Below are 14419 nucleotides of genomic sequence, written 5' to 3'. Positions count from 1 at the left end.
ACCTCCAGTAAATTGATGTCTTGCTGCAGATTCATCATCAATTGTATGTTGTATCACATTTCATTTCTAGTGACACCTGAGATTGTATCACAGATCAATTCCAGCAGCACTGATAATCCATTTGGAAGGTACATTCTGACCAAAATCACTATTAGCGATCATCTGATCCTTTCATAAATACATCTGATCTACGGCTACCGGTTTCTCGAAACAATTTTCAATCAGTACTACTGCAATAATATCTGCTGATCTTCATCTGATATAACTACTCGTTACACAACTATTACAGTTTCATCTGCACCACTTCCAGCTGCTCCAATTACAGCGAGAACCCTCACAGACACAACATGTATATTACTCCAGAGTTAAACAATTTTGAATAAAAAGATGAAAGTCATTGACTTCAGAAAACCTTCTTTGCTAGAATGTTCTATCACCAATTCCTTGCCCACACCTTGTCCCTGTGTGACGAGAGGCACATGTCTGAACGGTCAGGGCCAATGGCCTGGAAAATCCAAGTATAGGACCAAGAGACTTTTTTGAGACTGTGTCAAGAACAGTGTTCTGGATTACCTGCCTGATGAGTACCTGCCAAGACTTGGAGATTCTCGAAAAGAGACAGCCATTTTAAATGCAATTGCAGACTGAACAAATATTGAGCAGATGATTGAGCACCAAATTTGAGTTGAGGGGTGATTTAAGTATTGAAATCTAGAAAGCTGAACGTGGCCACCAGTGTGCAGAGCAGTCTAGAAACTTTAAATGGTCTGCGCCAACAATCCGTACTCCACAGCGTTGGAACATCTAAAACATGAAGGCTAGCATGGTCGAGTGTGTAACATAACCGTGTGAAAAATGAACAAAGATATTTGTTTAATACTTTCTTCAATCCGAAGTGTCTGTGTTTGATTGCAGCTACAACAGAGCCTATTACAACTCCTCCTGCTACCACAACTCCAACAACGTTACCAAGCACTTCAGAGACAACAAGCGCATCTACACCAGTCTCAACAACACAGAGCTTGACCACAGACCTAACAAGTGGATCAAGTACACTGATAACAACTGCTCCAAGCTCCACACCAGAGCTCTGTAAGTATCCAAGGCTCTGTCCACGACAATGTGCATTGTATTTCTCATTGATCTATACAGAAAGTAAAAGATCAAGTGGATTGAATCTCATTTTGTCAATAGTGGGGTAGAGGTAGCATCTTTGAATATAGGTTTAGTAAGGTTAGGAGACACTGATGGAATCATTTAGATCTGCGGACAGAAGACGTGCAGAGAGAATCAGTGAATGATTCATGTTCCTAACCTGTAGTCTGAGATTAAGTTAAAATTTCTGCCTGAAGCAGAATTCGTCTCCACTACACCTGCCCTTAACGCTTTGGTACAGCATCTGTTCCTTTTAAAAAATACTGCTGCTGGAATTCCTGCTGTTACAAACTGCATAACCTCAGATCTAGAATCAGAATCCGGAGCATAAAGACTTTCAACATCACTACAATATGTTGTGAAATTTATTGATTTGTGCTAGCGATATATCTCAATATATAACAACAATAATAAGATGCTTTGAATTATGTGAAGCAATTAGAAAATACTAAATTAATGCTGATAAAAGAGAGCTAAATGTCTAGTCAATTAGAAGCGGTTGTCTCATCGTCCAATCAGAAATCTCATGATAGAGTGGAAGAAGCAGTTTCTCAAATAAAGAACCTCCTCCTGCTGAACATAATACTGATGTACAAACAAAATTCTCAAGCATTTTCACCTCTACTCTTGTTCTCGAAGCCACGTCTGAAGCAAAGACTCTTGTTATTAGCCTCCAAGTGCCAAGGTTTTAAACAGAGCAACAACCATTATGTCACCTGCATCACCTCCATGATTTGCCACAGCTATGAAATCTATTGGTTGTTCAACAAGCATGAAATTTATTCAGAATAAGCATTTTACAATTCTTGCAGTTTTATGTGTTGAAAGTGAGGCAGGATATGTAATATTCACTTTGTCTGTCAAACAGCATTTGTTCTGGTGTCCAGAAATAAACACTTCAGCTTCATCTGAACTGAATGGAAAATGACAGTACCTCCAGTAAATTGATGTCTTGCTGCAGATTCATCATCAATTGTATGTTGTATCACATTTCATTTCTAGTGACACCTGAGATTGTATCACAGATCAATTCCAGCAGCACTGATAATCCATTTGGAAGGTACATTCTGACCAAAATCACTATTAGCGATCATCTGATCCTTTCATAAATACATCTGATCTACGGCTACCGGTTTCTCGAAACAATTTTCAATCAGTACTACTGCAATAATATCTGCTGATCTTCATCTGATATAACTACTCGTTACACAACTATTACAGTTTCATCTGCACCACTTCCAGCTGCTCCAATTACAGCGAAAACCCTCACAGACACAACATGTATATTACTCCAGAGTTAAACAATTTTGAATAAAAAGATGAAAGTCATTGACTTCAGAAAACCTTCTTTGCTAGAATGTTCTATCACCAATTCCTTGCCCACACCTTGTCCCTGTGTGACGAGAGGCACATGTCTGAACGGTCAGGGCCCATGGCCTGGAAAATCCAAGTATAGGACCAAGAGACTTTTTTGAGACTGTGTCAAGAACAGTGTTCTGGATTACCTGCCTGATGAGTACCTGCCAAGACTTGGAGATTCTCGAAAAGAGACAGCCATTTTAAATGCAATTGCAGACTGAACAAATATTGAGCAGATGATTGAGCACCAAATTTGAGTTGAGGGGTGATTTAAGTATTGAAATCTAGAAAGCTGAACGTGGCCACCAGTGTGCAGAGCAGTCTAGAAACTTTAAATGGTCTGCGCCAGCAATCCGTACTCCACAGCGTTGGAACATCTAAAACATGAAGGCTAGCATGGTCGAGTGTGTAACATAACCGTGTGAAAAATGAACAAAGATATTTGTTTAATACTTTCTTCAATCCGAAGTGTCTGTGTTTGATTGCAGCTACAACAGAGCCTATCACAACTCCTCCTGCTACCACAACTCCAACAACGTTACCAAGCACTTCAGAGACAACAAGCGCATCTACACCAGTCTCAACAACACAGAGCTTGACCACAGACCTAACAAGTGGATCAAGTACACTGATAACAACTGCTCCAAGCTCCACACCAGAGCTCTGTAAGTATCCAAGGCTCTGTCCACGACAATGTGCATTGTATTTCTCATTGATCTATACAGAAAGTAAAAGATCAAGTGGATTGAATCTCATTTTGTCAATAGTGGGGTAGAGGTAGCATCTTTGAATATAGGTTTAGTAAGGTTAGGAGACACTGATGGAATCATTTAGATCTGCGGACAGAAGACGTGCAGAGAGAATCAGTGAATGATTCATGTTCCTAACCTGTAGTCTGAGATTAAGTTAAAATTTCTGCCTGAAGCAGAATTCGTCTCCACTACACCTGCCCTTAACGCTTTGGTACAGCATCTGTTCCTTTTAAAAAATACTGCTGCTGGAATTCCTGCTGTTACAAACTGCATAACCTCAGATCTAGAATCAGAATCCGGAGCATAAAGACTTTCAACATCACTACAATATGTTGTGAAATTTATTGATTTGTGCTAGCGATATATCTCAATATATAACAACAATAATAAGATGCTTTGAATTATGTGAAGCAATTAGAAAATACTAAATTAATGCTGATAAAAGAGAGCTAAATGTCTAGTCAATTAGAAGCGGTTGTCTCATCGTCCAATCAGAAATCTCATGATAGAGTGGAAGAAGCAGTTTCTCAAATAAAGAACCTCCTCCTGCTGAAAATAATACTGATGTACAAACAAAATTCTCAAGCATTTTCACCTCTACTCTTGTTCTCGAAGCCACGTCTGAAGCAAAGACTCTTGTTATTAGCCTCCAAGTGCCAAGGTTTTAAACAGAGCAACAACCATTATGTCACCTGCATCACCTCCATGATTTGCCACAGCTATGAAATCTATTGGTTGTTCAACAAGCATGAAATTTATTCAGAATAAGCATTTTACAATTCTTGCAGTTTTATGTGTTGAAAGTGAGGCAGGATATGTAATATTCACTTTGTCTGTCAAACAGCATTTGTTCTGGTGTCCAGAAATAAACACTTCAGCTTCATCTGAACTGAATGGAAAATGACAGTACCTCCAGTAAATTGATGTCTTGCTGCAGATTCATCATCAATTGTATGTTGTATCACATTTCATTTCTAGTGACACCTGAGATTGTATCACAGATCAATTCCAGCAGCACTGATAATCCATTTGGAAGGTACATTCTGACCAAAATCACTATTAGCGATCATCTGATCCTTTCATAAATACATCTGATCTACGGCTACCGGTTTCTCGAAACAATTTTCAATCAGTACTACTGCAATAATATCTGCTGATCTTCATCTGATATAACTACTCGTTACACACCTATTACAGTTTCATCTGCACCATTTCCAGCTGCTCCAATTACAGCGAAATCCCTCACAGACACAACATGTATATTACTCCAGAGTTAAACAATTTTGAATAAAAAGATGAAAGTCATTGACTTCAGAAAACCTTCTTTGCTAGGATGTTCTATCACCAATTCCTTGCCCACACCATGTCCATGTGACGAGAGGCACATGTCTGAACGGTCAGGGCCCATGGCCTGGAAAATCCAAGTATAGGACCAAGAGACTTTTTTGAGACTGTGTCAAGAACAGTGTTCTGGATTACCTGCCTGATGAGAACCTGCCAAGACTTGGAGATTCTCGAAAAGAGACAGCCATTTTAAATGCAATTGCAGACTGAACAACTATTGAGCAGATGATTGAGCACCAAATTTGAGTTGAGGGGTGATTTAAGTATTGAAATCTAGAAAGCTGAACGTGGGCACCAGTGTGCAGAGCAGTCTAGAAACTTTAAATGGTCTGCGCCAGCAATCCGTACTCCACAGCGTTGGAACATCTAAAACATGAAGGCTAGCATGGTCGAGTGTGTAACATAACCGTGTGAAAAATGAACAAAGATATTTGTTTAATACTTTCTTCAATCCAAAGTGTCTGTGTTTGATTGCAGCTACAACAGAGCCTATTACAACTCCTCCTGCTACCACAACTCCAACAACGTTACCAAGCACTTCAGAGACAACAAGCGCATCTACACCAGTCTCAACAACACAGAGCTTGACCACAGACCTAACAAGTGGATCAAGTACACTGATAACAACTGCTCCAAGCTCCACACCAGAGCTCTGTAAGTATCCAAGGCTCTGTCCACGACAATGTGCATTGTATTTCTCATTGATCTATACAGAAAGTAAAAGATCAAGTGGATTGAATCTCATTTTGTCAATAGTGGGGTAGAGGTAGCATCTTTGAATATAGGTTTAGTAAGGTTAGGAGACACTGATGGAATCATTTAGATCTGCGGACAGAAGACGTGCAGAGAGAATCAGTGAATGATTCATGTTCCTAACCTGTAGTCTGAGATTAAGTTAAAATTTCTGCCTGAAGCAGAATTCGTCTCCACTACACCTGCCCTTAACGCTTTGGTACAGCATCTGTTCCTTTTAAAAAATACTGCTGCTGGAATTCCTGCTGTTACAAACTGCATAACCTCAGATCTAGAATCAGAATCCGGAGCATAAAGACTTTCAACATCACTACAATATGTTGTGAAATTTATTGATTTGTGCTAGCGATATATCTCAATATATAACAACAATAATAAGATGCTTTGAATTATGTGAAGCAATTAGAAAATACTAAATTAATGCTGATAAAAGAGAGCTAAATGTCTAGTCAATTAGAAGCGGTTGTCTCATCGTCCAATCAGAAATCTCATGATAGAGTGGAAGAAGCAGTTTCTCAAATAAAGAACCTCCTCCTGCTGAACATAATACTGATGTACAAACAAAATTCTCAAGCATTTTCACCTCTACTCTTGTTCTCGAAGCCACGTCTGAAGCAAAGACTCTTGTTATTAGCCTCCAAGTGCCAAGGTTTTAAACAGAGCAACAACCATTATGTCACCTGCATCACCTCCATGATTTGCCACAGCTATGAAATCTATTGGTTGTTCAACAAGCATGAAATTTATTCAGAATAAGCATTTTACAATTCTTGCAGTTTTATGTGTTGAAAGTGAGGCAGGATATGTAATATTCACTTTGTCTGTCAAACAGCATTTGTTCTGGTGTCCAGAAATAAACACTTCAGCTTCATCTGAACTGAATGGAAAATGACAGTACCTCCAGTAAATTGATGTCTTGCTGCAGATTCATCATCAATTGTATGTTGTATCACATTTCATTTCTAGTGACACCTGAGATTGTATCACAGATCAATTCCAGCAGCACTGATAATCCATTTGGAAGGTACATTCTGACCAAAATCACTATTAGCGATCATCTGATCCTTTCATAAATACATCTGATCTACGGCTACCGGTTTCTCGAAACAATTTTCAATCAGTACTACTGCAATAATATCTGCTGATCTTCATCTGATATAACTACTCGTTACACAACTATTACAGTTTCATCTGCACCACTTCCAGCTGCTCCAATTACAGCGAGAACCCTCACAGACACAACATGTATATTACTCCAGAGTTAAACAATTTTGAATAAAAAGATGAAAGTCATTGACTTCAGAAAACCTTCTTTGCTAGAATGTTCTATCACCAATTCCTTGCCCACACCTTGTCCCTGTGTGACGAGAGGCACATGTCTGAACGGTCAGGGCCAATGGCCTGGAAAATCCAAGTATAGGACCAAGAGACTTTTTTGAGACTGTGTCAAGAACAGTGTTCTGGATTACCTGCCTGATGAGTACCTGCCAAGACTTGGAGATTCTCGAAAAGAGACAGCCATTTTAAATGCAATTGCAGACTGAACAAATATTGAGCAGATGATTGAGCACCAAATTTGAGTTGAGGGGTGATTTAAGTATTGAAATCTAGAAAGCTGAACGTGGCCACCAGTGTGCAGAGCAGTCTAGAAACTTTAAATGGTCTGCGCCAGCAATCCGTACTCCACAGCGTTGGAACATCTAAAACATGAAGGCTAGCATGGTCGAGTGTGTAACATAACCGTGTGAAAAATGAACAAAGATATTTGTTTAATACTTTCTTCAATCCGAAGTGTCTGTGTTTGATTGCAGCTACAACAGAGCCTATTACAACTCCTCCTGCTACCACAACTCCAACAACGTTACCAAGCACTTCAGAGACAACAAGCGCATCTACACCAGTCTCAACAACACAGAGCTTGACCACAGACCTAACAAGTGGATCAAGTACACTGATAACAACTGCTCCAAGCTCCACACCAGAGCTCTGTAAGTATCCAAGGCTCTGTCCACGACAATGTGCATTGTATTTCTCATTGATCTATACAGAAAGTAAAAGATCAAGTGGATTGAATCTCATTTTGTCAATAGTGGGGTAGAGGTAGCATCTTTGAATATAGGTTTAGTAAGGTTAGGAGACACTGATGGAATCATTTAGATCTGCGGACAGAAGACGTGCAGAGAGAATCAGTGAATGATTCATGTTCCTAACCTGTAGTCTGAGATTAAGTTAAAATTTCTGCCTGAAGCAGAATTCGTCTCCACTACACCTGCCCTTAACGCTTTGGTACAGCATCTGTTCCTTTTAAAAAATACTGCTGCTGGAATTCCTGCTGTTACAAACTGCATAACCTCAGATCTAGAATCAGAATCCGGAGCATAAAGACTTTCAACATCACTACAATATGTTGTGAAATTTATTGATTTGTGCTAGCGATATATCTCAATATATAACAACAATAATAAGATGCTTTGAATTATGTGAAGCAATTAGAAAATACTAAATTAATGCTGATAAAAGAGAGCTAAATGTCTAGTCAATTAGAAGCGGTTGTCTCATCGTCCAATCAGAAATCTCATGATAGAGTGGAAGAAGCAGTTTCTCAAATAAAGAACCTCCTCCTGCTGAACATAATACTGATGTACAAACAAAATTCTCAAGCATTTTCACCTCTACTCTTGTTCTCGAAGCCCCGTCTGAAGCAAAGACTCTTGTTATTAGCCTCCAAGTGCCAAGGTTTTAAACAGAGCAACAACCATTATGTCACCTGCATCACCTCCATGATTTGCCACAGCTATGAAATCTATTGGTTGTTCAACAAGCATGAAATTTATTCAGAATAAGCATTTTACAATTCTTGCAGTTTTATGTGTTGAAAGTGAGGCAGGATATGTAATATTCACTTTGTCTGTCAAACAGCATTTGTTCTGGTGTCCAGAAATAAACACTTCAGCTTCATCTGAACTGAATGGAAAATGACAGTACCTCCAGTAAATTGATGTCTTGCTGCAGATTCATCATCAATTGTATGTTGTATCACATTTCATTTCTAGTGACACCTGAGATTGTATCACAGATCAATTCCAGCAGCACTGATAATCCATTTGGAAGGTACATTCTGACCAAAATCACTATTAGCGATCATCTGATCCTTTCATAAATACATCTGATCTACGGCTACCGGTTTCTCGAAACAATTTTCAATCAGTACTACTGCAATAATATCTGCTGATCTTCATCTGATATAACTACTCGTTACACAACTATTACAGTTTCATCTGCACCACTTCCAGCTGCTCCAATTACAGCGAAAACCCTCACAGACACAACATGTATATTACTCCAGAGTTAAACAATTTTGAATAAAAAGATGAAAGTCATTGACTTCAGAAAACCTTCTTTGCTAGAATGTTCTATCACCAATTCCTTGCCCACACCTTGTCCCTGTGTGACGAGAGGCACATGTCTGAACGGTCAGGGCCCATGGCCTGGAAAATCCAAGTATAGGACCAAGAGACTTTTTTGAGACTGTGTCAAGAACAGTGTTCTGGATTACCTGCCTGATGAGTACCTGCCAAGACTTGGAGATTCTCGAAAAGAGACAGCCATTTTAAATGCAATTGCAGACTGAACAAATATTGAGCAGATGATTGAGCACCAAATTTGAGTTGAGGGGTGATTTAAGTATTGAAATCTAGAAAGCTGAACGTGGCCACCAGTGTGCAGAGCAGTCTAGAAACTTTAAATGGTCTGCGCCAGCAATCCGTACTCCACAGCGTTGGAACATCTAAAACATGAAGGCTAGCATGGTCGAGTGTGTAACATAACCGTGTGAAAAATGAACAAAGATATTTGTTTAATACTTTCTTCAATCCGAAGTGTCTGTGTTTGATTGCAGCTACAACAGAGCCTATCACAACTCCTCCTGCTACCACAACTCCAACAACGTTACCAAGCACTTCAGAGACAACAAGCGCATCTACACCAGTCTCAACAACACAGAGCTTGACCACAGACCTAACAAGTGGATCAAGTACACTGATAACAACTGCTCCAAGCTCCACACCAGAGCTCTGTAAGTATCCAAGGCTCTGTCCACGACAATGTGCATTGTATTTCTCATTGATCTATACAGAAAGTAAAAGATCAAGTGGATTGAATCTCATTTTGTCAATAGTGGGGTAGAGGTAGCATCTTTGAATATAGGTTTAGTAAGGTTAGGAGACACTGATGGAATCATTTAGATCTGCGGACAGAAGACGTGCAGAGAGAATCAGTGAATGATTCATGTTCCTAACCTGTAGTCTGAGATTAAGTTAAAATTTCTGCCTGAAGCAGAATTCGTCTCCACTACACCTGCCCTTAACGCTTTGGTACAGCATCTGTTCCTTTTAAAAAATACTGCTGCTGGAATTCCTGCTGTTACAAACTGCATAACCTCAGATCTAGAATCAGAATCCGGAGCATAAAGACTTTCAACATCACTACAATATGTTGTGAAATTTATTGATTTGTGCTAGCGATATATCTCAATATATAACAACAATAATAAGATGCTTTGAATTATGTGAAGCAATTAGAAAATACTAAATTAATGCTGATAAAAGAGAGCTAAATGTCTAGTCAATTAGAAGCGGTTGTCTCATCGTCCAATCAGAAATCTCATGATAGAGTGGAAGAAGCAGTTTCTCAAATAAAGAACCTCCTCCTGCTGAAAATAATACTGATGTACAAACAAAATTCTCAAGCATTTTCACCTCTACTCTTGTTCTCGAAGCCACGTCTGAAGCAAAGACTCTTGTTATTAGCCTCCAAGTGCCAAGGTTTTAAACAGAGCAACAACCATTATGTCACCTGCATCACCTCCATGATTTGCCACAGCTATGAAATCTATTGGTTGTTCAACAAGCATGAAATTTATTCAGAATAAGCATTTTACAATTCTTGCAGTTTTATGTGTTGAAAGTGAGGCAGGATATGTAATATTCACTTTGTCTGTCAAACAGCATTTGTTCTGGTGTCCAGAAATAAACACTTCAGCTTCATCTGAACTGAATGGAAAATGACAGTACCTCCAGTAAATTGATGTCTTGCTGCAGATTCATCATCAATTGTATGTTGTATCACATTTCATTTCTAGTGACACCTGAGATTGTATCACAGATCAATTCCAGCAGCACTGATAATCCATTTGGAAGGTACATTCTGACCAAAATCACTATTAGCGATCATCTGATCCTTTCATAAATACATCTGATCTACGGCTACCGGTTTCTCGAAACAATTTTCAATCAGTACTACTGCAATAATATCTGCTGATCTTCATCTGATATAACTACTCGTTACACACCTATTACAGTTTCATCTGCACCATTTCCAGCTGCTCCAATTACAGCGAAATCCCTCACAGACACAACATGTATATTACTCCAGAGTTAAACAATTTTGAATAAAAAGATGAAAGTCATTGACTTCAGAAAACCTTCTTTGCTAGGATGTTCTATCACCAATTCCTTGCCCACACCATGTCCATGTGACGAGAGGCACATGTCTGAACGGTCAGGGCCCATGGCCTGGAAAATCCAAGTATAGGACCAAGAGACTTTTTTGAGACTGTGTCAAGAACAGTGTTCTGGATTACCTGCCTGATGAGAACCTGCCAAGACTTGGAGATTCTCGAAAAGAGACAGCCATTTTAAATGCAATTGCAGACTGAACAACTATTGAGCAGATGATTGAGCACCAAATTTGAGTTGAGGGGTGATTTAAGTATTGAAATCTAGAAAGCTGAACGTGGGCACCAGTGTGCAGAGCAGTCTAGAAACTTTAAATGGTCTGCGCCAGCAATCCGTACTCCACAGCGTTGGAACATCTAAAACATGAAGGCTAGCATGGTCGAGTGTGTAACATAACCGTGTGAAAAATGAACAAAGATATTTGTTTAATACTTTCTTCAATCCAAAGTGTCTGTGTTTGATTGCAGCTACAACAGAGCCTATTACAACTCCTCCTGCTACCACAACTCCAACAACGTTACCAAGCACTTCAGAGACAACAAGCGCATCTACACCAGTCTCAACAACACAGAGCTTGACCACAGACCTAACAAGTGGATCAAGTACACTGATAACAACTGCTCCAAGCTCCACACCAGAGCTCTGTAAGTATCCAAGGCTCTGTCCACGACAATGTGCATTGTATTTCTCATTGATCTATACAGAAAGTAAAAGATCAAGTGGATTGAATCTCATTTTGTCAATAGTGGGGTAGAGGTAGCATCTTTGAATATAGGTTTAGTAAGGTTAGGAGACACTGATGGAATCATTTAGATCTGCGGACAGAAGACGTGCAGAGAGAATCAGTGAATGATTCATGTTCCTAACCTGTAGTCTGAGATTAAGTTAAAATTTCTGCCTGAAGCAGAATTCGTCTCCACTACACCTGCCCTTAACGCTTTGGTACAGCATCTGTTCCTTTTAAAAAATACTGCTGCTGGAATTCCTGCTGTTACAAACTGCATAACCTCAGATCTAGAATCAGAATCTGGAGCATAAAGACTTTCAACATCACTACAATATGTTGTGAAATTTATTGATTTGTGCTAGCGATATATCTCAATATATAACAACAATAATAAGATGCTTTGAATTATGTGAAGCAATTAGAAAATACTAAATTAATGCTGATAAAAGAGAGCTAAATGTCTAGTCAATTAGAAGCGGTTGTCTCATCGTCCAATCAGAAATCTCATGATAGAGTGGAAGAAGCAGTTTCTCAAATAAAGAACCTCCTCCTGCTGAACATAATACTGATGTACAAACAAAATTCTCAAGCATTTTCACCTCTACTCTTGTTCTCGAAGCCACGTCTGAAGCAAAGACTCTTGTTATTAGCCTCCAAGTGCCAAGGTTTTAAACAGAGCAACAACCATTATGTCACCTGCATCACCTCCATGATTTGCCACAGCTATGAAATCTATTGGTTGTTCAACAAGCATGAAATTTATTCAGAATAAGCATTTTACAATTCTTGCAGTTTTATGTGTTGAAAGTGAGGCAGGATATGTAATATTCACTTTGTCTGTCAAACAGCATTTGTTCTGGTGTCCAGAAATAAACACTTCAGCTTCATCTGAACTGAATGGAAAATGACAGTACCTCCAGTAAATTGATGTCTTGCTGCAGATTCATCATCAATTGTATGTTGTATCACATTTCATTTCTAGTGACACCTGAGATTGTATCACAGATCAATTCCAGCAGCACTGATAATCCATTTGGAAGGTACATTCTGACCAAAATCACTATTAGCGATCATCTGATCCTTTCATAAATACATCTGATCTACGGCTACCGGTTTCTCGAAACAATTTTCAATCAGTACTACTGCAATAATATCTGCTGATCTTCATCTGATATAACTACTCGTTACACAACTATTACAGTTTCATCTGCACCACTTCCAGCTGCTCCAATTACAGCGAAAACCCTCACAGACACAACATGTATATTACTCCAGAGTTAAACAATTTTGAATAAAAAGATGAAAGTCATTGACTTCAGAAAACCTTCTTTGCTAGAATGTTCTATCACCAATTCCTTGCCCACACCTTGTCCCTGTGTGACGAGAGGCACATGTCTGAACGGTCAGGGCCCATGGCCTGGAAAATCCAAGTATAGGACCAAGAGACTTTTTTGAGACTGTGTCAAGAACAGTGTTCTGGATTACCTGCCTGATGAGTACCTGCCAAGACTTGGAGATTCTCGAAAAGAGACAGCCATTTTAAATGCAATTGCAGACTGAACAAATATTGAGCAGATGATTGAGCACCAAATTTGAGTTGAGGGGTGATTTAAGTATTGAAATCTAGAAAGCTGAACGTGGCCACCAGTGTGCAGAGCAGTCTAGAAACTTTAAATGGTCTGCGCCAGCAATCCGTACTCCACAGCGTTGGAACATCTAAAACATGAAGGCTAGCATGGTCGAGTGTGTAACATAACCGTGTGAAAAATGAACAAAGATATTTGTTTAATACTTTCTTCAATCCGAAGTGTCTGTGTTTGATTGCAGCTACAACAGAGCCTATCACAACTCCTCCTGCTACCACAACTCCAACAACGTTACCAAGCACTTCAGAGACAACAAGCGCATCTACACCAGTCTCAACAACACAGAGCTTGACCACAGACCTAACAAGTGGATCAAGTACACTGATAACAACTGCTCCAAGCTCCACACCAGAGCTCTGTAAGTATCCAAGGCTCTGTCCACGACAATGTGCATTGTATTTCTCATTGATCTATACAGAAAGTAAAAGATCAAGTGGATTGAATCTCATTTTGTCAATAGTGGGGTAGAGGTAGCATCTTTGAATATAGGTTTAGTAAGGTTAGGAGACACTGATGGAATCATTTAGATCTGCGGACAGAAGACGTGCAGAGAGAATCAGTGAATGATTCATGTTCCTAACCTGTAGTCTGAGATTAAGTTAAAATTTCTGCCTGAAGCAGAATTCGTCTCCACTACACCTGCCCTTAACGCTTTGGTACAGCATCTGTTCCTTTTAAAAAATACTGCTGCTGGAATTCCTGCTGTTACAAACTGCATAACCTCAGATCTAGAATCAGAATCCGGAGCATAAAGACTTTCAACATCACTACAATATGTTGTGAAATTTATTGATTTGTGCTAGCGATATATCTCAATATATAACAACAATAATAAGATGCTTTGAATTATGTGAAGCAATTAGAAAATACTAAATTAATGCTGATAAAAGAGAGCTAAATGTCTAGTCAATTAGAAGCGGTTGTCTCATCGTCCAATCAGAAATCTCATGATAGAGTGGAAGAAGCAGTTTCTCAAATAAAGAACCTCCTCCTGCTGAAAATAATACTGATGTACAAACAAAATTCTCAAGCATTTTCACCTCTACTCTTGTTCTCGAAGCCACGTCTGAAGCAAAGACTCTTGTTATTAGCCTCCAAGTGCCAAGGTTTTAAACAGAGCAACAACCATTATGTCACCTGCATCACCTCCATGATTTGCCACAGCTA

General features: G+C 39.2%; 1 protein-coding gene across 1 annotated transcript in view; it reads left to right on the top strand.

Annotated features, from left to right (window-relative positions):
• The window catches only part of LOC132403417 (mucin-3B-like), a 190493-nt gene that overhangs the window by 89863 nt on the left and 86211 nt on the right, over window positions 1-14419 (top strand). Inside the window, exons 35-41 of the mRNA XM_059986826.1 lie at window positions 916-1092; window positions 3003-3179; window positions 5088-5264; window positions 7175-7351; window positions 9262-9438; window positions 11347-11523; window positions 13434-13610. Coding sequence (XP_059842809.1) covers window positions 916-1092; window positions 3003-3179; window positions 5088-5264; window positions 7175-7351; window positions 9262-9438; window positions 11347-11523; window positions 13434-13610 — 1239 coding nt within the window. The remainder of the gene's footprint in view (window positions 1-915; window positions 1093-3002; window positions 3180-5087; window positions 5265-7174; window positions 7352-9261; window positions 9439-11346; window positions 11524-13433; window positions 13611-14419) is intronic.

Source organism: Hypanus sabinus, chromosome 2, assembly GCF_030144855.1.
Source record: "Hypanus sabinus isolate sHypSab1 chromosome 2, sHypSab1.hap1, whole genome shotgun sequence".
Taxonomy (NCBI): Eukaryota; Metazoa; Chordata; class Chondrichthyes; order Myliobatiformes; family Dasyatidae; genus Hypanus; species Hypanus sabinus.
The sequence above is the reverse complement of the archived record's forward strand: the minus strand, read 5'-3'. Positions and strand labels throughout refer to the sequence as shown.